This window comes from Hemiscyllium ocellatum, chromosome 17 (genome assembly GCF_020745735.1).
Source record: "Hemiscyllium ocellatum isolate sHemOce1 chromosome 17, sHemOce1.pat.X.cur, whole genome shotgun sequence".
NCBI lineage: Eukaryota > Metazoa > Chordata > Chondrichthyes > Orectolobiformes > Hemiscylliidae > Hemiscyllium > Hemiscyllium ocellatum.
Genome location: NC_083417.1, coordinates 41,137,058 through 41,164,770, shown reverse-complemented (window position 1 = coordinate 41,164,770; position 27,713 = coordinate 41,137,058). Strand labels below are relative to the sequence as shown.

The 27,713-nt window shown below is 40.0% G+C and overlaps 1 protein-coding gene across 2 annotated transcripts in view; it reads right to left on the bottom strand.

The window, feature by feature from the left end:
• The window catches only part of lonp2 (lon peptidase 2, peroxisomal), a 106,702-nt gene that overhangs the window by 42,139 nt on the left and 36,850 nt on the right, over nucleotides 1-27,713 (bottom strand). The window contains exons 9-11 of one of the 2 annotated variants that reach the window (XM_060837696.1): nucleotides 25,833-25,983; nucleotides 15,496-15,622; nucleotides 10,133-10,266 (exon numbers count right to left, since the gene is read on the bottom strand). In XM_060837696.1, coding sequence (XP_060693679.1) covers nucleotides 10,133-10,266; nucleotides 15,496-15,622; nucleotides 25,833-25,983 — 412 coding nt within the window. The remainder of the gene's footprint in view (nucleotides 1-10,132; nucleotides 10,267-15,495; nucleotides 15,623-25,832; nucleotides 25,984-27,713) is intronic. The other variant, XM_060837697.1, reaches the window with a different exon arrangement.

The following is a 27,713-nucleotide window of genomic DNA, read 5'->3' as shown; positions in this document are numbered from 1 at the left end:
CTGTTTCTTCAACAGGTGAGTAGGACCAACATTACCACCATTAAATTTTCATCTCTGACTTTCCAATGACCTCTAACATTTTTCACAATAATCTCATCAGTGTCACCTTGGATCTTTTTCCAGTTTTTGACTAAATAAGCACCAATTCCAATGGGCTTCTGAACATCTTAATACCAAATTTCTTTCCGAGCTTTCTAGATTCTATGCATTGAACTGGAAGTTGACCAAGTTTGAATGATTTTGACATCATGGCAGTGACGTCCTCACGAGAATGCATGCCCAAATCTAACCGAGCCAACCTACCCAATCCATTTGCAAGATAAAGAATGAGTTGCAAAATAATGGTTGTCATTTGAGCATGTTGACAGTGCTGATTATGAGACAGCAACACAGCACCTATATAAATTTCTTTAGTTGTTGGGATATGGAGGTCTTGGCATCATGTGAGCAGTCACTGATCTCTCCCACGAAGGCAAGGATTCTTTCCTCACAGGGAGTGAGGTGATAAACATTGAACATCCCACCATTCACCTTGGCTCTCTGTACCCTATTGTTAGTTGTTCCTCTTGTAATGAGACAAACAGGAGGATTGAGTAAGATGAAAGCGACTGCCACAGCTGTTAGTGATCGTGCAGGGTTAAGATTCAGGGTGGGGATGGATGGGTAAACAAGTAAAGTAAGATTCTGCATGCATTTGTGAGTGGTAGACCACGAGCCTTGGTGGGTGCAATAGCAGAGTTGCTGTGCATGTGAAATTGCAGAGAGAAGACGGTGTCACTTACTCTGGCAGAGGACAGAAGATCGTTAACCTTCTTCTTATACTGCTGGCTTCCTTTGAACTGTGGACACCACACTAACTTTGGTGGCAATTTCAGAACAGGTCGCAAGATCTGGTATAGTGATCTCACCTCATAGTTCCAAGGGATGAGGACCGCCCTATTCTCCATCAACCCTGTCCACCAGGACCTTTAGGTCCCTGTTAGCAAAGTGGTGTGTAACTTCTATTTGCCACATTTCCAGGACAGTTTTTTTCCACACTGCAACTTATGGCAGTTCCTAGCTTACAGATACTGACCTGGTGTACAAGATTTAAATGTGGTGCTGGAGGTATGAATTCCAGTACGTCTAAGCAGCAGCAAGTATTCCTGCTGCTGCTAAACACAAGATATAATGCGTGGCATCACATAGGTGTGTGCATACATATGAGGTGAACGTCAGAGAATTGTTAGAGTTCACGGAGAGAAACTCTGAATGAAACTCCTTGAAATTGACAGCTAGCTGATTTTTGGTAAAATTCAGACCAGTTTCCTACATACAGAAGGTAACCTACAAAGACTTGATGTTTCCACAATTCACCAGGAATCATATCCAGGTCTTTCTCCTTATCTGGTTCACACAACTGGGTTTTCTACATTTTAATCAGTAAACAGTTAGGGTATGGGGTTTCATATTCATTGACACCACTGCAGCAAGCAATTGAGGCCTCAGCTTAAAATTTAATTGTAAAATTGCATTTCCAATAGTACAGCACTCCCTTGATGCTGCATGGAAAGATCAGCTTAATTTGATTCACAGTACTTGAAATTAAAGGAGAGAGTGCTATCGACAGAGCAGAACTGTCCATTGTTCAAACAGCATTTCAGCTGATGAATTTTCTGTTGTGGATCAATGATGGTTTGCGGCCTCAGCTGGGACAGACTGAACAGCCTCCCATCTGATCTGGTTTGGAGGTAGACACCATCAGCTGATGTTCCAAAGGCGTGCTTCACCATGACTGCAAGGAAGGTGCCAAACAGGGTAGGGACTAGTGTGATACAGACTTGCATCACACCGATGCGAATGTTGAAGGCCTCTGAAGAGCCGTCAAAATGAATGACATCATTCACGTCTGTGTGGAATGAACCAACTATCCTGAGGAGCCTCGGGAGATAACCAATCTTGGTGAAGATTTTGAACAGTCAGTCTATGCTCACAAGGTCGAAGGCCTTCGTAAGGTCAATGAAGGCGATGTGGAGTGTTTGTCTTTGCTCTCTGCATTTCTCCCTGCTGTCGAAGGGAGAAAATCATGTCGATTGTAGAGTGTTCTGATTTGAAACTGCACTGAATCTCAGATATACCCTTTTGGCGATTTTCTGCAGCCTGTTCAGGACCACATGGGCAAAGACTTCCCAATGATGCTCAGCAAAGAGATTCCCCTGTAGTTGATACAGTCGCTTCGGTCCCCTTTGTTCTTACATAGGATTACAATGTTGCAGTCTCTCATGTCTTGCAACGCTGCTCCCTCTTTCCAGCACTGGAGCAGTAGTTCGTGCAAGTAGTTTAGCAGGACGCCTTTGCATACTTAATGGCCTCTGGTGGAATGCCATCCAATCCTGGTGCCTTCCCAGTCAGAGGGCTGTCAATTGCTTTACTCAGTTCTTCGGCAGGCAGCAATGCATCTAGTTCCTCTGTGACAGGCAGGCATTCCATGGCGTCCAGCATGCTGTCCAAGATGCTGTTTTCTCTGGAGTAGAGTTCAGAGTAATGCTTCATCTGTGTCTCCATCTGCTTGCCTTTGTCTTTGATGGTCTTGCCTGTTACGGTTTTCAGTGATGCTGTCTTGCCCTGGGTCAGACCGATGATTTTCTTGATCCCCTCGTACACTCCACGGAGATGTTGCCTGTGTCAAATGATGACTGAATGTTTTCACATAGCTGTAGCCGGTAATTATTTGTGCAGCGCCTGGCTGTTTTTTAGGCCTTGCCTCTTGCTATCCTTAGTGCTTGCAGTGTTGCTGGGTGGGTGGTGTTTGTGGTCTAGTAGCATAGTAGCTTTGACATGTTGTTTGCGGACGATGCGGCACTGGCAACACACTCGGAAGAGCAACCGCAGTGCCTTATGAACAGCGTCTCAGGAGCCTGCCAGTTTGACCATCAGCCTGAAGACGACCAACGTACTGTGTCAAGGTGTTGAGCACCCCCCTGCCATTACCATCAACAACTATCACCAGTTTAGATACCTTGGCTCCACCATCCTGCACAGTCTCTCCCTAGACTCAGATCAACAGGTGGATCAGACAAGCAGCCTCAACATTCGTTAGGCTGACTAAGAGAGTCTGGGAGAACAGAAAGCTAACAATGCACACCGAGGTTGCAGCCTACATCCTCAGCACTCTGCTTTAAGGCAGTGAGACCTGGAGCATCTACCCAAGACAAGAAGCGGCGTCTCAACGGCTTCCACCTTCACAGCCTGAGATGCATCCTGGCCATCAAGTGGACTGACTGAGTTACCAAAAATGAGGTTTTGGCCCATGCCCAGATACCCAGGTTCTTCACCCTGCTCCAACAATGCCATCTCTGCTTTCTAGGCCACGTACACCTCATGTCAGACAGGAGCATCCCAAAAGACCTGCTGTACGGGGAACTGGCCTCAAACAAAAGAGCACAAGGGCGGCCCCATCTTCGTTTCAAAAGTGTCTGCAAGAGAGACATGAAGTCAATGAACATGAACATCGAGAGGAGGGAGGACATTGCAACCGATTGCTCTTGTTGGAGACTGGAATTACGCAGAAGTCTAAAAAAAAGAGAGATTAATGCTTACTGCTGAAGAAAAGCGCAACCACCAAAAAAACAGCACCAAGGTCACACCGGAGGACACCGCCTTCAGATGCAGTCGCTTTGGCCAAGACTGCCACTCCTATATGGGCTTCTACAGCTACAACAGATGCTGCTCTACCAACAAAGATTGAAGCAAGACTTCCCAGGTGCAGATCCATGGTCTCATGACACTAACGGATGCCACCACCATCAATAATGGTGATGGTCAAGAGAATCCTAATAACAGAACAAAAAAGGAGCTACCTCACATTATTTTCTCTTAATTACATAATGTGTTCAAAAATTATGTTTTATCCAAATTTTTGCATAACATGATTAGTTTTAATTTTCAGCTTTGCCTCATACCGAATCAATCCCTTAGATATTAATACCCACAATCATGGAATATTAATACCACAATAACTTTCATCACTAATGAGACTCTTCCATACTTGGGCAAACTAGCAACTTAATTTATCATGAGACACTTTTCAGTACAATAAAGACCTATCCTACATAAGTCTTATTTAATACTAGTAGTTTGAAACCATCATGAGGAATTAAATCTATTCTTAGCAAAATCCCTTCCTTACCTAATATGTAAAGAAACCATCAAGGGAGGAAACACTGGTGAATCTAGTAATGAAAGAAATGAAACAGATCAGAGAAGCATTTTTAGGGGAACATTCAGGCAATAGCATTCACACAAAAGATTAAGATGAAGATGAAGTTTGAGAAGCACATACTAAGACAAAGCCCAAAGCAGTAAATTGTAAAGGGTGGAGGAAGCTGATTTTAAGGGAATGAAAATTTTAAGGGATTTACTAAAACTAAACTAGCAAAGGTTACTGACTAACAAGGAAATAGAATAGCAATGGGAACATTTAAAATGAAGATCAATGGGATATGGGAGAAATATATTCTATTAAAAAGCATGAACAATTTGTCAATAATGACATACTATAAATGAGTAAATAAATTAAATACACAAACTAAAAGAAAGGGCATACACCAAATATACGGGGCCCTAAAGTGTGATTGGCAATAGGGAATATGAAAAGATTTTGAAATAAGTCAATTAAACAATTAGGAAGGCAAAGTGGAACTAAAGAGGAACTAAATCAAATATTAAAAAGAATAGTATGGTATTCTGCAAGCAAAAGAAATTTAGGTTTGGAATTATGCAAGAAAAGGATATACATGATAAGTTCACAATGACAGCAGATGAAAGAAACTTTAAATCATTATGTTGTCTCAGCATCTACCAACAAAACTATAAAGAAGAACAACAGCAATCTACAGTGAAAACACCAAATTTGAAGAGCACCAGATCAGCCACTGAAGGGCTGAGCAGGTTTGAAGAACTGAATGACCTACTCTTCTTCCTTGATCCTACTTTCTAATTTCAAAGAAGTGAAAATATATCTGTCACAGGAAAAGTAGAACCAAAGATCAGCAAGAAATGTTTCAGGCAATATACATTCCCATGAGGGGGAATGCAAGGGCAACCCAAAACCTGAGCTCACAGGATAAGGAAAGGGACAGTAATATGAATCAAAAAAAGACTGCAGATGTTAGGTATCAGTTTGAAAGTGCAATTTTAGGGGAGATAATGGCAAAGTGGTAACATTATTGGTCTAGGAATCTAGAGACCTAGGTTAATTCTCAGGAGACCTAGGTTTGAATTCCAACATGGTAAACTAGTGCTATTTAAATTCAACTAATAAATCTTGAATATAAATCTAATATCAGTAATGGTACCATGAATTGTCGGAAAAACCCATCTGATTTACTCATGGTCTTTCAGAAGGGAAATCTGTAATCGTCACTGAAGATCATAAGATATAGGTGCAGGATCAGGCCATTTATCCCATCGAGTCTGTTCTGTCATTTGATAATGACTGATGAGTTTCTCTTGCCTTCTCCCTATATTCCTTGATCCTCTTAATAATTAAGAACCTATCCATTTCTATTTTAAAGATACTCAGTGACTTGGCCTCCATAGCCTTCTGAGGCAATGAGTTCCTTTAGATTCATCAGCCTGCATGCGACTTCATATCTATAGTAATATGGTTAACTCTGAACTGTCCTATGAAATGGCCTAGTTTGCCACTCAGTTATGGATAGGCAACAAATGCTGACTTTGCCAGTGATGCCCATATTCCACGAAAGAATAAAGAAAAATGAAACAGGGTGAATATGTTAGGAGACAGGTTACCTCAGTGTAAGGAGTTTGAAAGTTCCAGACCAAACATGTTTGGTTAGAACCCGAAAGGGGCTATTTGAAGATCAGAAAGGTGAAGTAAAAATAAATGCCCAAAGTGAAGCTTGCCTGGATCACGAGCACAAGCATGGACCAGTAGAGTATGTTGTAAAAAGGTACTTACAACATTTTATTTAAAGAAAAGGATGAAATATACACAAAACCTCTTCAGAGAATTATTTTGGAAAATATTGCAGAAAATAATATTTTGCTTTCAATCTGAGTCTTCCATTCAAATCTTCAGTTTATACCTGTTTTATACACCTATTTTCTTTTTCTTACACCTTATTCCGTTCATGCAGCTCATCATATATATCCTCTTTAACAAATCCTCACGGCAACTAATAAATGTCACCATTAACCTATTGTTGTCATAACTAAAGAAAATTATGGAGATCCACAATTTAGCATTGAACGAAAGCTCTTTCTTAGCATACTATGTTGTTAATTTGCATTAAACAGTATACCACCGAACTTTCTCTTTTTATTTTAATTGCATTCTGAGTTGACAGGATACACACTTTTACGGTTTTCTTAAAGTAATTTTGGTTAGAACCATAGGCAAATCACAATCTGATAAGCCCCTCACATCAAAAACTTCACAACTGACTGAGGAAAACATGGCCCAAGCAGGTGGCGCTCAGAGAACTGCCAGAGACCAGGCACCTATTAAGAGGAGATTACCCTGTGTGCCGATGGCAAACAGGGACTTCATCCAAATATACAAGTAGTAGTAATAGAGGCTGGCAGGTACATGGGGTATAATGATCTCAGAGCCCAGAAGCTACACCGGTGCAGAGAATATTGTGATCATTTGTCTGCCTCCATAGACAAATTGGTGACTGCCATGGTGGGCCAGGTCCAGAAACCTCAGGAGGTCCTGGATGATCACTTACACTCGATCATCTCAACCAATGGCTCCCAGGACCAAAGGCATGGCAACAGGAGAACAGGGAAACCTGACGCCCAGTGCAGGTTCCCTGTCCCCTCAGAAGATAGGGCAATGCCAAGAGGCACCCAGTTTTTTTTCAAAAGGTGGAACCAAACATTCAGAACACTGTTGCGATGGCTGGGCTGTCCACCCCATGCTTCCTTCCCCCTTTTTGACCCATGAAAGTTCAAATTGCCTCTGGCAAGCGTAGCCTTGGCATATCTGGCTTAGCTACACACAAGCGTCCCTAGGTTTGCCCTTCCAAACCTTCAGATTCAACATGTTCCACACCAGAACAGATTCTCTCTACCGCAGCAGCAGAATCAGGCAGCCTACTTTGAGATGGTAGTGGGAGGGAGAGAAAGAAAACATATTGAGGGCACTTGGGTGGCACGGGTGAAAAAGGCTGGTATTGAAGTCAGAACTGTATTCATAAATGTTGATGCCTTTAACTTGCATGCACCTGCTTTTGTCTCTCTTTGGGTAGGCACCCAATGTATTTCCACGGCCACTCGTGAGCATTAATGAATAGAGGTCTGTGTAGCCATCTGCAAGCAGGGAGTACAATGCAAATACATGGCATGAGGTGCTCTTGACATCTCTCGCCCTCCTGGTTCAACATCTCTAATGCCTGGCTTCCTCCAAATGCAAAGATATTACTGTCAAAGATTTGTCCAGTAGTGGTTGTCCTACATACAGAGAGTATAATTGCTGTAGGATGGCTAGGGAGCAGCCTCATGGCCCTGTAACTTATGTTGCTCTGAATCCATTCCACAACTCCATGGATTCAGACTTTCTGATGTCCCCCCTCTGCCCATTTACATTCATCTACAACTGCCTACTCTTCCCACTCAGTTTAAAAAAAAATCATATGCTGTGAATGACCATTCCAGACTCTCTCCCCCCACTTGATATAAGAATGCTTTTGACTATGGACAATAAATCCTCTTGGCATTATACTCTTTCCAGCCATACCTACCAGTTTCACTGTCTTTGAAATCCTGCTGCCCCATCACAATTAGCTATGAAAAAAGGTTGGATAGACTGGGTTTGTTTTCAAAGGAACACAGGAGGTTGAGGGGTGACCTGATAGAAGTTTAAAAGATTGTGAATGGCATGGATAGTGTGGAAAGTATCAGGCTTTTTCACAGAATGGAAGGATCAATTATTAGGGGACACAGGTTCAAGGTGCAGTGCTGGACAGGGGTAGGGGGTTTAAAAAAAGAGATGTGCGAGGCAAGTTTGTCACACAAAAGGGTGAGACAGTGGTGGAAGACGACACAATAGCAGCATTCAAGAAAAACACATGAATACAAAGGGAATACAGGGGTACAGATTCTGTAAGTGAAGACAGTTTTAGTATGGATGGGTAAAATATGTCAGTCTACACTTGGAAGACTGAAAGGCCTGTTTCCTCTGCTGTATTGTACTTTTTTCTTTCTTTGTACATTTGTACTGTATACTTGTCCAGAGCCATCTGCTCCCATTCCCAAAGACAAAACCACCAAGGTTCAATGCCACAGCTACAACCACACTCCCCTCCCCATGACTACATCCCCAAATCTCCATGCAAATTGGTTTCTGTCAGTGGAAATGACATACTGTGGTCCTTTCTTTTGACAGACATGACTGCCGGGAAAGAAGTGTCAAGACCCATGTTTGGTGCCCAGTCATCTCCCCAACTGCATTAGCCCTGCCCCCCCACAAAATGACAATGGCTCCCTCCCTGGACTATAAAGGCACAAATCCCCTGACTGAAACTCCCCTGTAACTGGATGTCTGACTGTGGTCCACACCTTTGATTAGTATGGGAGGCTTTCTGACTTACTCAACCAAGACTTGGCAACTAATGAGTATGTCCATTGATGATTACTCCCCTTAGAATTGGAGTTATGAGTGCCCACATGCTGTATATGCACTGTATGTTTGCCATGTAAGCTCTGCCACATGGAACTGGTGAGAGATTGATGTAGCACACTACTATACAGCAAGAGTGCCCCCTAGACTGAGGATTGTTTTGCAGCAAGGCAAGATACCTGTTTTTGTGACTGCACTAATTAGCAAAGCAAGACAAGGCAAAGCTAAGAAAGCAAGTGAACAGCTCTGAGATTCAGCGTGATCTAGCTGGCAAAGTGTCCCCACTGCAGCTTTTCAATGCAAGTTGCTGATATAGCTGAAAATGTGTTGCTGGAAAAAGCGCAGCAGGTGAGGCAGCATCCAAGTTGCTGATATACCCTGCAATGCAAGTCCATGCTTCCACAGCCTGATGCAAGTGTACATTAAAATTGCCAATTTCGTTTGGGATGGGTTGGCAGATAGAGGAGGAGCGTGTTTGTTGATGCCTTACTATACTTCTGAGATGTTGTTGACTGGTGTACAACATAAAGGTCATTCAGACCAAATGGCAAGCTGAATCTGCCAGGTCCACACTCTGGTTTCTTTGTCAAGTTTTCTAAATGTCTCGCGACTTTGGCAAGATGGGAGTTTGAATAGTAATGAGGCATGTTTTGGTGTTAACAAGGCAGTTGACAACCAATAAAGATCATCAATTGATATCTTGCACTGCCTAGCAAGAAGCTCACCACAGAACTTGTGAACAGCATAAAAGATGAAGTAAGATCATTGACATCTTGTCAAAGGCCAAATTACTCAAATCCCTATATGCTTCCACTCAATATTTTTTCAGTTTAGCAGTTCATCACAAAGTCTTTCTCTGAACCTCCCCAACACGGGTAAATCCTAGTCTTAGTAATGCAGCCAACATTGACACAGCAATATACCTCTCCCTCACCAACACAACATAAATAATTTATGTCACATCTCTGGACCAATAAGTCACATTTCCTGTTAGATGTCTTCATGTTTTATTTGGTTTTGTCACTACCTGAGTAAATGAATTTGAAATTTATCCACCGAAATGCTCAGACCTCATTTATTTCTTGTACTAAACTCATATCTACATATACAATAAACTGCATTTCACCGCTCACATCTCATTGATTAATCTTGATCATATTCTTTGGGATAGTTGCATATTGTTAGCATCAACTAGTTTGGCATAATTTGCCATCTTGCACATATAGCATTTGCTTCTAAATACTTTTCAAAAAGTTGTAATTTATAGTTGATAATGATCTAAAACTGGCCACGAGTTTCCACTCTGACACTCTTTCACATGAGCATACATTTACTCTTTGCCGTTCACCTACATCATCTATTCTGTAGGCATGCACTTTGTCAGTTAGTTGGTTAAATGGAGCTGCACCTTTTTTTTGTTCTACTTACAGCTGAAGTGTTACGTATTATTTTTATTTGATAAAGGCATTTTTATCCAACATTTCATATAATTAGAAGTCAGCGCACCTTCCTTCTCAGTCACATGTGTGCGATTGGAATTTGTAACCTTATGTTGACTCTCAGCCACTTTTACAGCCACAGCACGACAAACAGCTCCAATCTTTCTCTCAAGAGAGCGAACACCTGCCTCCCTGGTATATCTGGAAAGCATAAAATTTTTTTTGAAACAGCATACTCAAAACCATCCAGTATAAATTACAAACAAAAGACAGAAGATATTACATGGCTCATTAACATAGGTGGAACTATCTCAAATATTACATAATTGCAATTGGGTCTTTACTCCTGATCAAACTAACCGATGATTAACCTGTCTCAAACTTGCATTAGAAATTTATCAGCACCAAAAGCAGAGATCAGAATGAGAAAGCCTTATTTAAATTGCCCCATTGACAGCTATGTAAAATTAAGAGTTGGCTCTCACAATGAACATAAGAAATTTCTAGAGTGGCTTGAAGGACAAGGGCAGCAGATACATGGAAGCATCAGCACCTGCAGGTATCCTCCAAGCCACACAGTATCCTAACATGGAACTACAGTGCTATTATATCAGTGCCACAGAATCCAAATACTGGATCTCCTTCCCCTAACAGCACCATTCACAAACCGATTGTTAAAAAGGTTTAGTTCTGATCTGTTGCTTATGGGATTGCTTAGTGATATCTATTGCCTGCTGTTTGGCTTATAAGTAGTGCTCTGTTGTAGTTTCAGCAGGCTGACATCTTTTGTTTTTAGGTATTCCATATGATGCACTTGGCATGCCCACCTGCACTTTTCATTGTACCAAGGTTGATACCTTGGCTGGAATGGGGTACATGCAGACCATGAAGTTACAGCTTATGATCAAATATAATTCTGCTGCTTGTGGTTCTGCACCTCATCAATGACCAGTTTTCAGTTCCTAGGTCTGATAAAAGTCAGTCCCATTCTGCTGCTGGCCCAACAAAGCTGAATGGTGGGTTTCATTAATGGAAACATGGCATCATCGCCACAAGGTTTAGACACGTTACAGTCAGTTGTAACTATGAGAGGTAAAATGGTGATTGCAAGGTCGAATAGATTTTCCCTCATCAGCTCCCTCATCGCTTGCTGCAGGTGTAGTCAAGCCACTATGTCCTTTAGGACTCAGCAAACTTGTTCAGTTGTGATGCCACTGGTCATTCTTGGTGATGGTCAATGAAGTCCCCCACACTGAGTATATTCTGAGCCTTTGTCATTCTCAGGTCTTCCACATGAAGGAGTATTGATAATCAGTTTTTCTGGGGGTACGGGGAAAACATGGAAAGTCACTTCTTGATGAATCCAAAGGATCCTCCCTCCCCACAGTATACCACTGTTTCATCACCTCTGATGGGTTTGTGTTACCAATGGGACAAGACATCTCTTTAATTGGTGATAGCAGTGTCTACGGCATCGTCTGTAAGATTTGAGTCCATCAACTGTCAGGACGTGATTTGACTCTTCTTCAGAAAAGCTCTCCCATAAGGTTCCAGATATTCATGAGGAGAATATTGCAGATTTGACAGGGTTGTGTTTGATGTTGTTGATTCAGGTTGCCTGGGTTGATGCCAAGGAATCCATCCATTTTCATTCTTTTTTGATGTATATTAGGATGCAGTGTAAAATTTCAAAATTTGTCAGTAATACCAATTTGAAGGTGTGGCAAAAAATAAGGTATTGTCAACTGACTACGACATGACATACATAGGAAATAGGCATACTAGTAATGTAGAATTTAATGCAGAGAAGGGAGTGCGAGATGCAGTTTGGAAGGAGGAATAGAGATTGACAATATATAGATGCACTGGCACACTTTTGAAAGTGAGCAGAAACAGATGGATCTCGGTGTTTCAAGTGCACAGATCTATTGCAAGTGGCAAGGCCAGAGCAGCTGGAAAAGCATATGGGATTTTGAGCTTCATAAAGAGACTTTGAGAACAAAAGCAGAGAAGTTACACAGGATCTTTCAAAAACTCTAAATAGGCAACAGCTACAATATTGTGTCTAATTCTAGTGACCATAATTTAGAGGAGTTGTAAACATCTTTATGGAGGGGCAGAGGAAAGTTTTCAAAATGATCTCAGAGCTGAAGAAACTTAACTACAGGTGAAGTAAGAGAAGCTAGGGTTGTTTTCATCTAAGCATAGAAGATCTGATCGAGATGATGGCAGGTTTAGACAAAGTAGACAAAGAAAAGCTGTTTCCATTTGCCGATTATACAAGGGCTGGGGGACAATGCTTTAAGATTTTGGGCAAAAGACACAATGGGGTTAATGTAAAATACCATTTTTGTTTACTTGCAAATGGTAACAACCCAAAAATGACTGACTATGAGGATAGTCAAAGCAGAAATGATCAATTATTTTGAAGGGAAATTGGATGGGCACTTGAGCAAAATAAATTTGCAAGGTTATAGGATTAGCATAACAATGAAACTGATTAATTGCTCTACCAAGAGCCAGAATAGCCTCATTGAGCCATACGTCACCTTTTTCTGCTACAGTGACTCGCATGGGCAGAATTTTATTAATCCCAGTTTGGCATTAAAGAAGAGTGGAAAGTCAAGAAAACAATGTATAGCTGGATTGAAATGGTTCCCTGACACATGCCAGGGGACGTTTTCCTCATGTAGGCAGGATTGCAGATCAATTATCCACTGCAAGAAACATCCTCAGTGTGGGAATGAATCAGGAAAATTGTCCTGGTGTGGATTCAAAATGTTTTCCAAGACATTTACAGACCCAGCTCGAAGATACGTACCAATGTTTGTTGGTATTTCACCAGCTACTAGAGACTACTGTCACCACTCAAAAGGCATCACCTGAATGGAGCTGCCAACATACTATAGGCTGCAGACCTCAGAGTGGGAGGAGCCTGGCTGTATAGCTCTTCTCAAATTTTTTTCCACTAATCCATTTAGAAATGGGCAATAATCACTGACTAGCCAGTGAACTTACATCCCATGAACAAATCGGAATTTGAAAAAAAATCCTTGTCTTCTTGCCTGCTGGCAGCTATTTAGGATCCTGCCATTTTCTCGTATTTTATCTAGAAATGCTTTTTCTGTTTCTATGGTTATCCATTTTACTCCATTTGACTTACACCATAAAACCTTTGTTATTTAATCTTTCCTGCCTTCCCCAACCACTTCATAGGTTTTTCCTTTGGCTGTTCCTGAAGAAGGGCGTATGCCCGAAACGTCGATTCTCCCGTTCCTTGGATGCTGCCTGACCTGCTGCGCTTTTCCAGCAACACATTTTCAGCTCTGATCTCCAGCATCTGCAGTCCTCACTTTCTCCTTTGGCTGTTCATCCCAACCACTCTTCTTTCGATTGCTCATAACATATTAAATTTCTATCTTTTCCCAGTTCTGATAAAATGGCAAAGACCTGAAATATTAGTCCTGTTTTTCTCTCCAGAGATGTTAGCTGACCTGCTTAGCATTTCCAGCATTTTCTGCTTTTACCTCATTATCTTGCAATGTAGGTCACATTTCTGTATATAGGTAATATGTCCATTTTGAAACATGATCATGCCAAATATGGTTTGACTAGTGCCTTATCATAGTTTTCATGGAATTGTTTTCCAGGATTATGGTTATGTATTCCAATATTTTACCCACTATTTTTGTTCTTTCCCTTCATGACTGTCAGAGCAATGAAAATTATGAGTACAGGATTTTGATGTACTGATACTCAGTTTACTAAAAGGTGGAAGGCTCTAGAGAATGGAAAACACATTTGGTTTTACATTCAAAAAGAATATCAGATTCTGTTGAATTAGTATAAATTTGTCAGTTTTTGTGAACTTCTTCACATGAAGGATATTAAAAACAAGAAAAGTTGCAATAACAATTCACGAGGATGTTATTGAAGAATAAGAATTTCATTATGATGTCAGTAACAGTGAAATGATCACAGGAGACAAATTTCAGATAATCAAAATAATTGAAAGCAGAGAACAGAAGAAATATCTTTACACTGGAGGTATTGTGTTTGCAATATAGAATTTTATTTTGTGAACCAGTACAGATCTGATAAGACAAATGGTTTATTTCTACCATGAAACATTCCATGATTCAACAAATCCAAAATGCTAAGCTTCCTTGAGCTGCCAAAGGAGGTTGACACTAGTACAATTACAACATTTAAAAGACATCTGGATGGGTTTATGAAAAGGAATGGCTCAGAGGGATATGGGACAAATGCTGGCAAATGGGACTAGATTTATTTAGGATATCTGGTCGGTATGGACGAGTTGGACTGAAGAGTCTGTTTCCATGCTATACGTCTCGATGACTCCAGGTTACAGCAAACTTTTTATTAACTGGAAACTTTGGAACCAGGAATGTACTAGTTGATCCAATATTCCCATTAATCAAGAGGTACGCGTAACCACAGTGAACCCTGACCAATTAAAGTTTCAAGACATCAATATCCCTCAAAAAAAATGTAAAACCACACCTTCTAAAATCGACATAAAACCACTCAAAAAATAGTCGGTTAACACATGTCTGTTCAATGCGAATTGGCTTTAATGCGATTGAAGAGATTGGACTGCTATTTGAACAATGCGAACATTCCTTACCTGTATTGGCTATAATGTTATTCTGGCCCCTTTAGTTTACATGGCCTGGGTATTGTGAGATTTCCTTATAACGTGAGATCGCATGAGAACAGACTAAAATGTTATATCAGACACAACTGTCATAGGAATCTAATGCCCGGGATATATACATTACTGTTATATTTTATTTACAATATAAATACTGGGACGTTGCAGTAGATCGCAGTATTTATAGCTTTTAGGTTATAGTTTTTTGCTGTTTTATCAAGAGAGCTGGTTAGAGCCAAGTTTGCTATATTGCATTTCTTTTTCATTTCACTTTACCAATATTTGAAGCATTTGATATGTTTAAATTACATTCTCTTTATTATTTCTGGCGTATTGTAAGTAAAATAAATTCAGCAAACTGAGTTGCCTGACTACCAACATCACTATTTGTTTCTACACAATATCTTCAAAATATTTTCCATGTGCTTTTCACAATTCCATTCATATTGTTTACTTTCTGACACCATCATTTGCTTCAAAACACAAGCGTCAATTACTCACAACAAAAATTAATTTTATTCTAATATTTATCAATCACCACGATATCTACTTAAATAACATCTCTAACCATTCTTTCAGCTTCTTTACAATAGCTTGAGAAATTATTTTAATGCCAAAAAGTATCATGCAGCTCCTTCCCTTGCTCTAATCTTAAGCTATTAAGCAATCCAGTCTTGAAATTGAATAAGTTAAACCATACCATAACTAACAAAAAGCTTTGGACCCAGATGATTTTTGACATAAAACACACTGACCTGCTGATAATATCTTCAGTTGCCTCTTTTGGAATTTGGATCTGTTGGGGTGTTAGCCCATGCAGTTCTAATTGTTTAGGGATCAAGTGCCTGTGAGCAATTTCAATCTTCTCCTCTTGAATATAACCTGATATTTGAAGAATCCACCATTTAAGATAATGCACTTAATGTCCTTAAAAAGAATACAGCCTAACAGATGTTTGGCAATTAACACACATTATAAATGGCAATTGCATTCAAAACAATTACAAAAACCTAGTATAATGCATTCCAAGGGCCAGTTCTCTCCTTGACATTCTGTTCACCCCTCAACCCCCTTAACACACATTACCCTTCCATATCATTTTCACATCCTTAATGATGGAAATGCAACACCTGGACCCAGACTTTCATCATGATGGCAAATGGGACATCTCTATGACTGAATACACCCAAAATCCTAAGTCCTGCCCTTGAGTCATATCTAACTTTCCCAGGGGCAGACAACGGTTCACACAAGGCTATGGTTCATGGTGATAGTTTAAATGATCAGAGGTGAGCATCACATGGGTAACAAACTGATCAGGTATCTTTTGATCAACTACATATTTGGTTCACACAAAGAGAATAATTGAATACTTGAATTTTAAAGTTGTTCATTAGTATATCTCTACAGTCCCTCCTCCCAGTTTAACATCTAGGAGTATGGATGCTGATACACTCAAATTACAATAAATGTTCAATCTTACACATCATAAAGTGACACAACAGCATTATATTCTAATCACGAACCATAACAGAAACATTAGTAATCTCAGCCCACTGAAGGTCAGAATAACATACCAAACATTGAGGTTAGTATGAATAACTGATAATTTTTAGTGCGGGGTAGAGTTTTTACACCATGAATCACATTGGACTGCTGATTAATCAAAACTATAAAAACAGTGACAAAAATCAAGGTTTTAGTATGACAATAAACAAAGTACAGAAATCATATATCTTCATGAGTTCAAATTCTATTCAAGAATAGCATCCTTTCCAAGCCATTTGCTGAAACACATCTTATGAGACATGATTTATTGATTGTGCCTGCACCATAACAATTCTGTGTGCCTTCTTAACAATTTACCACACAAAATGTGGGTCTGGATGGAATTAGATTCCCTACAGTATGGAAACAGGACATTTCGTCCAACAAGCCCACACCGACCCTCCAAAGAGTAACCCACCCAGACCCATTCCTCTTCCCTATATTTATCCCTGACTAATACACCTAACACTATGGGCAATTTAGCATGGCCAATTCACCTTACCTGCACATCTTTGGATTGTGGAAGGAAACCCATGCAGACTAGGGGAGAATGTGCAAATTCCACAGAGTCACCCGAGGCAGGAATTGAACCAGTGTCCCTGGTGCTGTGAGGAAGCAGTGCTAACCACTGAGCCACCATGCCGCCCTATGTGCAAACCAATAAGATTTTCAACCACTTTCGAAAGTCTCAAAAGGACACTGTGGAGCTAAAATGTTCAATTTTTCTACTGGCCATCCATTTATTCCCGACTCCATATTTCAGCACATTGCATGAGATGGGATATAGATTGTAGATTTTTTCTACATGTCTATGCCCATACATTACCCCTCACTAATCTATGATGGCACACATACCCCATAAACCTCAATTTTAAAATTCACAAACGTGCATTTAAATCACTCCACAGGTACTCTTTGCCTTCACTCTCCCTCCACCAATCCTCACCCTATACCAATTATTCATTCCACTGATCTGAGCTTCTAGAATCCTAGAACACAATAGGAAGCTATCCTGTGACAGCTCTTTCAAACAGCAATCTAGTTATGCGCACTTTCTCTCTTTCCTCAATTCCTCATTCAATAATTTATCCAAATCCAATGAAGGGTGCTATTGAATTGGTACTCCTCAGCACATTAGACAGTGCTTTCCAATCTGTAAATGTTCATTGAATAAAAATGCTTTTCCACCTGCAGCCTCCAAGGTTTGAGTCCAGCCTCGGGTGACTGTCTGTGTGGAGCTGTGTGGGTTTCCTCTGGGTGCTCTGGTTTCTTCCTATAGTCTGAAGATGTGCAGGTCAGGTGAATTGGTCATGTTAAATTGCCCATCCAGCACCACTATTCCAGAATCTGGTTTCCAGCATCTGCAGTCATTGTTTTTACCATAGTGTTAGATGCATTAGTCAGAGGGAAACGGGTCTGGGTGGGTTACTCTTCGGAGGGTCGGTGTGGACTTGTTGGGCCAAAGGGCCTGTTTCCACACTGTAGGGAATCTAATCTAATCTAATGCTACATAACATTTGCTAATTTAGGCTTTGACAGATTATGTACCTGCCCAAATCAGAAAGTGCAGGGTTTGAATCACAAAAATCAAGTAAATCAAACATGACTTGCTCTTAACACGTCCATAAAGGTGTTCCTTTATTATTACATGCTTCTCCATGTGGCTGTTCATTTTCTCCAAAATTATTTTTCCAAAAACTTTCCCACCACTGATGCTCAATAAACTGGCCTATAATTTCTAGATTTATCTGTGCTTGACTTATTTTAAATTAGCATGTAACACTGGTAATCTTCCAGTCCTCTGGTACCACCCAAGTATCGAAGGAAAACCAATTGTCAGATCCTGTGCAATTTCTACCCTTGCACCACTCAACAATTTGGAATGCATCTAATGTGGATAGAATGACTTGTCAGTTTTAAGTACTGCCAGCATTTTTCGTTCCTCCTGTATATTTATTTTTATCTTATCCAGTGTCTCAGCCTCCCCATTTACCATAGCTTTGACAAAGTCCCCTTCTTTGGTAAATATTGACCCACGGACCCATCTAGAGCCTCACTCATGCCTTCTCTTCCCATGAACAGATCGTCATTTTGATCCCGAATCCCTCTTGTCCATCATCTCACTGAAGGCCATGCACCTTGGTCTTTCTCCTCTCCTACGTTATAGTCCTCATTTAAAGTCATCTTTTTGAGCAAACCTTTGATCACACCTTTAATATTTGCTTTTTTATAAAGAACATAAGAAATGGGAGCAGCAGCAGGCCATTTGGCCCCTCAAGCCTGCTCAATCATTTTACAACATCATTTCCGATTTGTCCCAGGCCTCAATTACATTTTCATTCCTTCCTCATAGCAGTCAATTCCTTAAATTTAAAAAAAAATGCCAGTGATCTAACTCTATAACTTTCTAGGGTTGAGAATTCCAGATACCTCCAACCTCTGGGAAAATAAATTCCTTCACATCTCAGGTTTTAAATGAGTTCCTTTTATTCTGCAGTAACTATGTCCCATAGTTTGAATGGCTCCCCCTAGTGGAAATATCTTCTCAACATCTATCTTGTCAAGACCAGAGTTTGTATTTTTCGATCAGATCACCTTCATTCTTCTACACTCAAATGAATAACGGCTTAAGCAGTTTAGCTGTTCTTGATAAGTTATGCCCTTCAGCCCAAGAACCAGCTTGATCAATTTCTTTTGAACTGCCTCTTAAATACTGAATCCAAAACTGTACATAGTACCACACGTATAGCCTTACCAAGACTTACCAAAACCCTAACAAGACTTCCCTATTTTAAAACTGCAAACCTCTAACAATAACGGTCAAAATTCTATTTACCTCCTACTTACTCACTGCACCAGCTTGCTAACGCTTTGTTTCATGTACAAGACCACCCAGAGCCTTCTCAACTGTATATTTTTGTACAAGAGTCACTCTCCATTTCTTCTATCAAACTGCATGACCTTACACTTTCCAGAATTAAACTCTAACAGCCAAATTTTTGCCCACTCACTTAACCTATCTAAAGACCACTGAAGCTTCCTTATGTCCTCACAACAATGTGCTTTCCCACTTCCATAGATAGTAAATAATTGAGGTGCCAAGACTGATTGTCATGGCACTCCACTAGTTACATCTTTGCAATATGAAAAAAGATCCATTAATCCTGACTGTGTGTGTTAAGCAATCCACAATCCTCACTCAATCCACCCTAACACCGTAGGTTCCTATCTTGTGCAATAATCTTTAATATGGCGCAATAACTAAGTTCATTTATACCTTGTGTTTATTTGAAGTACTTTGGGGTCTTTATCAACATTAAAGTCACGATATTAGAAAAGTGTCTGCTGTGGTGTTGACGTTTTTTAAAGCTCAGTAGTATTTTTTTTCTGTTTGCCCTTTGCCAATAGCAGGAATACAAGTGATTGTGAAAGATTTTGATGAGGAAATAACACCAAAAGACACCCCCTAGCTAATGGAGATGCTAGGCCTATACTAATGACTAAAATAATTTCAACAGTTATTGAGTTATGGATATGAAAATTTGAATAGGCAATGCCATGGACCAAAATTTAGTTAATTATAATTAGAAATCATATTGGCTCAAATATCAAATTTGGCAATACACTGATAACTTTTATAACCCATTTATTATATCAATTCATTTTTCAAGAATGTATTTAAGGTAGCAACTTCCTACAGCTAATATAGCAAATCAGTACTAGAATTCAATTTGGAATCAACTCCAAGAAGCAGGATACACTGTCACTTAGTAAGACACAAATTAATCAGGAATATTCAATATACATTTGTTACACATGTCTGACTAACTTGAGGCAAAAGTGGACAAAATGGTGGACAAGAAAAGATCCTGGTTGTAAGTGCTGCTCCCTTTTTTTGAGGTTTTTCAGTGTCGGACTTTCTCACTTTCTTGGAGCAGTAATTATTGTTTTTCAATGTTTTGCATTTTTTATGGAACTTTCAAAAAATCAAAAATAACAGTACTCTAAACAGGAGGGAAGAGAGAGAACAGGAAACCAAGTTTCAGGAGAGTGGCCACATGGAGAGGTCAGAGAATGGCGCTAGAGGTCAACAAGAATACAAAAAAAGAATCAAGTAGTGAATGTCAACAGTTGACTGACTGAAATTACAATCACCTCTGGAGATAGTCAAAGGAAAACAAACAGTGCAGTGCAGTATAACCCCTGACCTTGGGAGACCTCATTATCAGAACTACATTATCACTGATCAGTGATTTCAGAGCCTGATCAGCCAAGTGTTTGTTTTTAAGACTTAGAAAACGTATAAATCTTCATCTGCTTTATATATATTAGGGTGACAGTTTTTATTATGTTACTGAGATTTGTCTCTTACTTAAATTTTTAGGGTAAAAGATAGGTATTAGGTTATCCTGGGAGAAAGTGAGGACTGCAGATGCTGGAGATCAGAGTCGAAGAGTGTGGTACTGGAAAAGCACAGCTGGTCAGGCAGCATCTGAGGAGCAGGCAAATCAATGTTTCGAGCATAAGCTGCATTCCTGAACAAAAGCCTATGCTTGAAATGTTGATTCTCCTGCTCCTCAGATGCTGCCTGACTGGCTGTGCTTTTCCAGCACCACATTCTTTGATTAAGTAATCCTGGAACGATGTTTTTGAGTAGCAAGATTGTACTAACGGTGAGCTTTGAGAAAGTGTATTGTGATTGGTTTTTGTGCACATTCTGGGTGGGTAGATTGTTTAAGGTGCAGAGATCGGTTGGAATGGCAATTAGAGACAATGAGGAATTTACAGGAGTCGGGGGTGTACGGTTGGCTGTTTCAGGAAAATAGAAAAATCACAGAGTCAGGTAGATGGGTTACAACTAGGAAAGGTAAGCAGGAGGGTAGGCAGGTAGTTCAGGAATCTCCTGTGGCTAACCCCATCTCAACATGTATGCTGTTTTGAATAATGTCAGGTGATGGCTTCTTGGGAGAATATAGCACTGACAGCCAGGTTTCTGGTATTGAAACTGCTCTACTTTAATGAGGGGTATGTCATATTCCAAGTAATCAATTATGATAGGGGACTCTCTAGTCAGGAGTACATACAGACATTTCTGCACCCAACAGCAAGGCATCAGAATGGTATGTTGCCTCCCTGGTGCCAGAATCGAGGATGCCTTGGACAGGAAACAGAATACTCTCAAAGGAGAGAGTGACCAACAGAAGATCATTGTACACGTTAGTACCGACAACACTGGAAGAGAAAGGGAGGAGTTTCTGCAGAGAGAGCATAGGAAATTAGGCAGGAAGTTAAAAAACAGGTCCTCAAGGGTAGTAATATCTGGATTACTCCTGGTGTCAGGTACTAATGAGAAAAGGTCAGATGAATGTGTGACTGAGGAGTTAGAAAAGGGGGCAGAGATTCATATTTCTTGGATCATTGGGATCTCTTCTGGGGTAGAGGTGGCCTGTATAAGAGGAACAGGTTATACCTGAAGTGGAAGGGAACCAATAGCCTAGATACTTGGGAGGTTTTAAACTAATTGGGGGGCCCCCATAGAGGTAGAGAGGAAAGAGATGTCCGAGGCTGATACATTAGAGAAGATGAGCAAGTTAAATACTCAAGGCAGGCAAGAGCAAGGTAGAGAATGAGGTAAGACTGATAAATTAAACTGCATTTATTTCATTGCAAGAGGCCTGCTAGGTAAGACAGATGAACTCAGGACATGATTGGGAACATGTGACTGGAATATCATAGTTATTACAGAAATGTGGCTCAGGGAAGAGCAGGATTCGCAGCTTATGTTCTAGGATACAAATGCTATAGGAAGGGTAGAAAAGGGAGCAAGGGAGGAGGGGAAAGAGGCGTTTTTGATCAAGGATAACATTACGGTTGAACTTAGGGAGGATATTCCTGGGAGAACGTCCAGTGAAGTTACATGGGTAGAACTGAGAAACACAAAAGGGATGATCACCTTATTGAGATTGACTATAGGCCCCCCCAGTAGTCAACAGGAAATTGAGAAGCAAATGTGTAAGGAAATTTTAGTTATCTGTAAAATAATAGGGTTGTAATGGTATGGGATTTTAACTTTCCAACTATAGACTGGGACTGTCACACTGTTAAGGGCTTGTATGGAGAGGAATTTAAGTGTGTACAAGAAAATTTTCTGATTCAGCATGGGGATGTACCTACTAGAGGAGGAGCAAAATTTGACCTTCTGTGGGAAATAAGACAGGGCAATTAACTAAGGTGAAAGTGAGGACTGCAGATGCTGGAGATCAGAGTCAAAACGTGTGGCGCTGGAAAAGCACAGCAGGACAGTCAACATCCTGATGAAGGGCTTATGCCCAAAACAACTCTCCTGCTTCTCAGATGCTGCTTGACCTGCTGTGCTTTTCCAGCACCACACTTTTTGACAAGTAACTAAGGTGTCAATGCGGGGGCACTTTGGGGCCAGTGATCATAAGTCTATTAATTTTAAAATCGTTATGGAAAAGAATAGACATGATCTAAAAGTTAACGTTCTAAATTGGAGTAAGGCCAATTTTGACAGTATTAGGCAAGAACTTTCAATTATTGATTAGGAGAGATTATTTTCAGGTAAAAGGATGATTGGAAAGTGAAAGACTGTTTAAAAAAAGAGAGAACAAGAGTTCAGAGCCAGTATGTTCCTGTTCGTGCAAAGGGCAAAGTTGGTAGGTGTAGGGAATGTTGGATGATTGAAGAAATTGAGAGTCTGGTCAAAACAAAATGTCAGATGGGACCGCATGAATCCCTAGAAAAGTATAAAAGCAGTACAAGCATTCTTAAGAGGGAAATCAGGAAGGCAAAAAGGAGACACGAGACAGCTTTGGCAAATAGGGTTAAGGAGAATTCAGAGATTTTACAAATACATTAAGGGCAAAGGGTAAGTAAGGAGAGAATATGGCCCATTAAAGATCAACAAAACCACTTATGTGTACAATTGCAGGAGATGGGTGAGGTACTAAACGAGTATTTCGCATCAGTATTTATTGTGGAGAAAGGTATGGAAAGACAGAGAACTCTGAGAAATAAATAGGACTATCTTGAAAAGTATTCATATTACAGTAGAGGTGGTGCTAGACTTCTTAAGATGCATAAAGGTGGATAAATCCCTGACCCAATCAGACGTGTCCCATAACTTTGTGGGAAACTAGGGACGAGATTGTTGGGATCCTTACGGGTATATTTGTATCATCGATAGCCAGAGGTGATGTGCCGGAAGGCTGGAGGTGGGCTAATGTCATGATTTATGGAAGGTGCAAGGAAATGTCAGGGAACTATTTCCAGGTGAGCCTGACCGAGGGGTAAGTTGTTAGGGGGGGCTTCTGAGGGACAGGACTTAGATGCATTTGGAAAGGCAAGGTCTGATTAGGGAGAGCCAACATGGTTTTATGCGAAATTGTGCCTCACTAACTTCATTTGAGTTATTTCAACAAGTGACAAAGAAGAATGAAGGCGGCAGAACAGTAGACGTTGCCTACATAGACTTCAGCAAGGCATCCAACAAGGTTCCACATGGTAGACTGGTTAGCAAGGTTAGATCACGTGGAATCTAGGGGTGGCTGCCAACTGGATAAAAAAATTATCTTGAAGGTAGGAGACAGAGAGTGGTGATGGAGGGTTTTTTTTTGGATTGGAAGCCTCTGACCAGTAGTGTGCTGCAAGGGTCCACTGCTTTTCATCATTTATATAAATGATCTGGATGTGAATATAGGAGGCATGGTTAGTAAGTTTGCAGATGACACCAAAATGGGTAGCAAGTGGACTGTGAAGGAAGTTATCGCAAAGTCCGGTGGGATCTTGATCAGAGAGACCAAACAGCCAAGGAATGGGAGATGGAGTATAATTTAGACAAATGTGAAGTGTTGCATTTGGTAAGGCAAATCAGGGCAGGACTAATCAAATTAATGGTAGGGCCCTGGAGAAGGTTGCTAAACAAAGGGACCTAGATGTGCAGATGCATAGTTTCTTGAAAGTGGAGTTGCAGGTGAATAGGGTAGTGAAGATGATGTTTGACATGCTTGCCTTCATTGGTAACTGCATTGAGTACAGGAGATGGAATGTCACATTGCAGCTATGGATATTGTTAGGCCTCTTTTAGAATACCACATTCAATTATGGTCTATTTGTAATAGGAAATACACTGTTAAGTTCGAAAGGAGTGTTTGAGCTAAATAGTTTGACTGAATAGTCTGGTACTTTTTTTCCCTGGAGCATCAAAGGCTAAGGAGGTGACTTTCAAGAGGTTTATAAAATCATGAGGAGCATAGCCAAAGTCTTTTTCCCAGGGCAGGGGAGTCCAAAAGTAGAGGACATGGGTTTAAGGTGAAAAGGCGAAGTTTTAAAAGGGACCTGAGGGGCAACTGTTTCACAGGGGGTGGTACATGTATGGAACAAGCTGCCAGAGGAAATGGTGGAGGCAGGTACAATTACAATATTTAAAAGGCATCTTTTTGATAAAGTTCCAAATGGCAGACTAGTTAAAAAATAAAAATAAAAAATAGTATTACATTATTTGTAAATGTAGGGATCATGAAGAAGTCTTCAGATGACACAAAAATTAGCTGCATAATTGATGGCAAGGAAGATGACTGAGAAGGGGACTGATCAGATGGCAGTAAAGTGGCAAACCCATGAGGTAGTGCATTTGGGGAAGTTAAACAAGTCAAAGGAATAGCTGATTAATGGGAAAAATACAGAGAGGTGTAAAAGGAAATGAGAAATTTCAGAGTGAATGTCCATAGACCTCTCAAGGCATTAGGACAGGACAATAAAGTTGTTGAAGAGGTATCTGGAATCCTACACTCCACACTTCGGCTGGTGAAGTAAAAGAGCAGAGATGTTGTTTTGGAACTGTCTAAATCATTAAGACCACAACTCGATTACAGTGTGCAGTTCAAGTCACCTCTTTATAAAAAGGATGTAACTACACTAGAAAGGGTGCGAAGGAGATTTAGGAAGATGTTGGCTTATAGCCAAGACTAGAAGATGCAGATATGGTGAAAGATTAGGTAGACAGGCATTTAACTACTCCTGCATCTTCCTCAGGCCTTAGAAAATAAAGTTAAAAAACATATGGACAGTAGGAAAGTAGATCCCCACCCATTAGTTTCTGGAAGTCAGTTAAACCTACCGGGCCAGTTTTATGCATTATGAAGAGAAATAATAAGAACAGTCTATCATTTTCCATCTATTTATTTTAATTAACTGGGTTCAACTTTTAAATCTTTGCACTATCCCATGCTGACAGCATAGATACAGACCTATAATAAGAGACCATTAATAGCACAGCCAAATTCCTAGCAAGATTCCTCTCTTAAAATTAAGTTACAGAAGTTCCAGCCATCTAAGAACCACAGAAAATCTTTGAAATTTTGCTGTGCACCGGGGTTGCTTTATAGAAATTGTCATTCGATAACAAGTCCCCCATAATATAAATTTACTTAAATGTTAAGGTTCTTGGTAAATGAAAATGATAATTTCTTTCAAAAGTTTTCAAATCTGGCTTCAAACTTGAAATACTTTAGGATATGTTTACCTGGCACTTGGATGAGTTCCATCCTATCCAGTAACGCTGGAGGAATGGTAGCAGTAGTGTTGGCTGTAGCTATGAAAAGCACTTGGGACAGGTCAAAGGAGACATTTAAGTAGTGGTCAGTGAAACTATGATTCTGTTCAGGATCCAACACCTGAAGATAAATTAGCCAAATAAGTTCTGGTAAACTGTAACTAACATTTTATGTTTCATTGAAAGAATATAATGTTTTAAATGAAACATTACATGCAAAAACAATTCTAACAACATTAGTTTCCCAAATTGTTAACGATTACTAGACTTTATTTGAAAGCCACTAGCAGGGGAAAAGCTTTTCCACAGACCCCATATAATTAATCTGTAAATCAGTAAATCAGTAAATTGTTTGCACTTGAAGCCAAAAAAAGGTGGTAGACATATCTACTATTCACACTTTCTCAGAGGGAAATGCACACCCAGAGTATTGGGCAGTTTCCAACTGGAAGTAGTCAGAACAACATGAAAATGGAGGCCCTAAACAGAAATATTAGAAGGTTACCTTTAAATTACAACCAAAGTAGTTTGTTGGGTGTTATAGGGCTACCGGGGTATAGACATTTGAACACATTACCAAACTCCTTTTTTACTAAGTACTATGGTCAGCAAAATAGAAACATCTTAATAATTGAGATATGAAGTACAACGCAAAATTCGAAAACATTCTGGTCCAACACCTCTCACTAATTATAAAACCCAAACTCCCACCACAGCCTACTCAAAAAAGGCTCATTAATGTTATAGATATTCAACACAAGTCAAAAGAAAATGTTTGCCATGGGGAAAAAGAATGATAAGAATTTCAAACCTTTCAAATTAAAAGCTTGACCTATACCTTTCGGTTGCCTATAGATTATATTCCTACATTTTTTATAAGAAGCATTACAGATAAGGTTTTCTAAAATTACAAAGGGTTCTTGATCAAATGGGTCAATGGGCTGAAAAATGGCAGATGGGGTTCAATCTGGATAAATGTAAGGTACTGCATCTTGGTACAATAAACAAAGGTAGGACTTATACAATTAATGACAGAGCCTTGGATAATGATATATAACATGAACTACAGGTTCTGGGACATAATTCTGTGAAGTTTGCTTCACCTATAGACAGGGTGATTAAAAAGGTGTTTGGCATGTTTGACTTCATTGTTCAGTCTTTTGACTATAGAATTGGGAAGTCATGTTGAGGTTGTACAGGATGTTAGTGAGGCCTCTTCTGGAATACCATCTCCAGTTCTGGTCACCCAGTTATAGGAAGGATATAATTAGGCTGGTGAGGGTTCTGAAGAAATTTACCAGGATGTTGCCAGGTCTGGAAGGTTTTGAGTTATAAAGAAAGGCTGAATAGGCTGGAGCCTTTTTCACCGGAGTGTGGGAATTTGAGAGGTGACCTTATGAAAGTTTATAAGGTAATGAGGGGTATAGATATAGTTAATGGTGGTTGTCATTTCCATAGGATGAGAAATTTCAAGGAAAGGTGAGAGGGGAGACATTTAGAAAAGACATGAGAGGCAATTTTTTTCTTACACAGAGGGTGGGTCGCATGTGAAATGAACTTTCTGAGAAGAGGTGGATGTAAGTACAATTACAACATTTAAAATACATTTGAATATGTACATGAATAGGAAATATTTGAAGACATATTGGCCAGGAGAGGGCAGGTAGGGTTAGTTTAGTTTCGAAGTTTGTTCAGAATGGACTGGTTGAACTGAAGGGTCTGTTTCTGTGCTCTATAACTCTATGAATTGTATTGCAGACCCCCAGTAGTCGAAGGGAAATTGAGACACAAATTTGTAAGGAGATCTCAGTTATCTGTAAGCATAATTGGGTGGGTATGGTAGGGATTTTA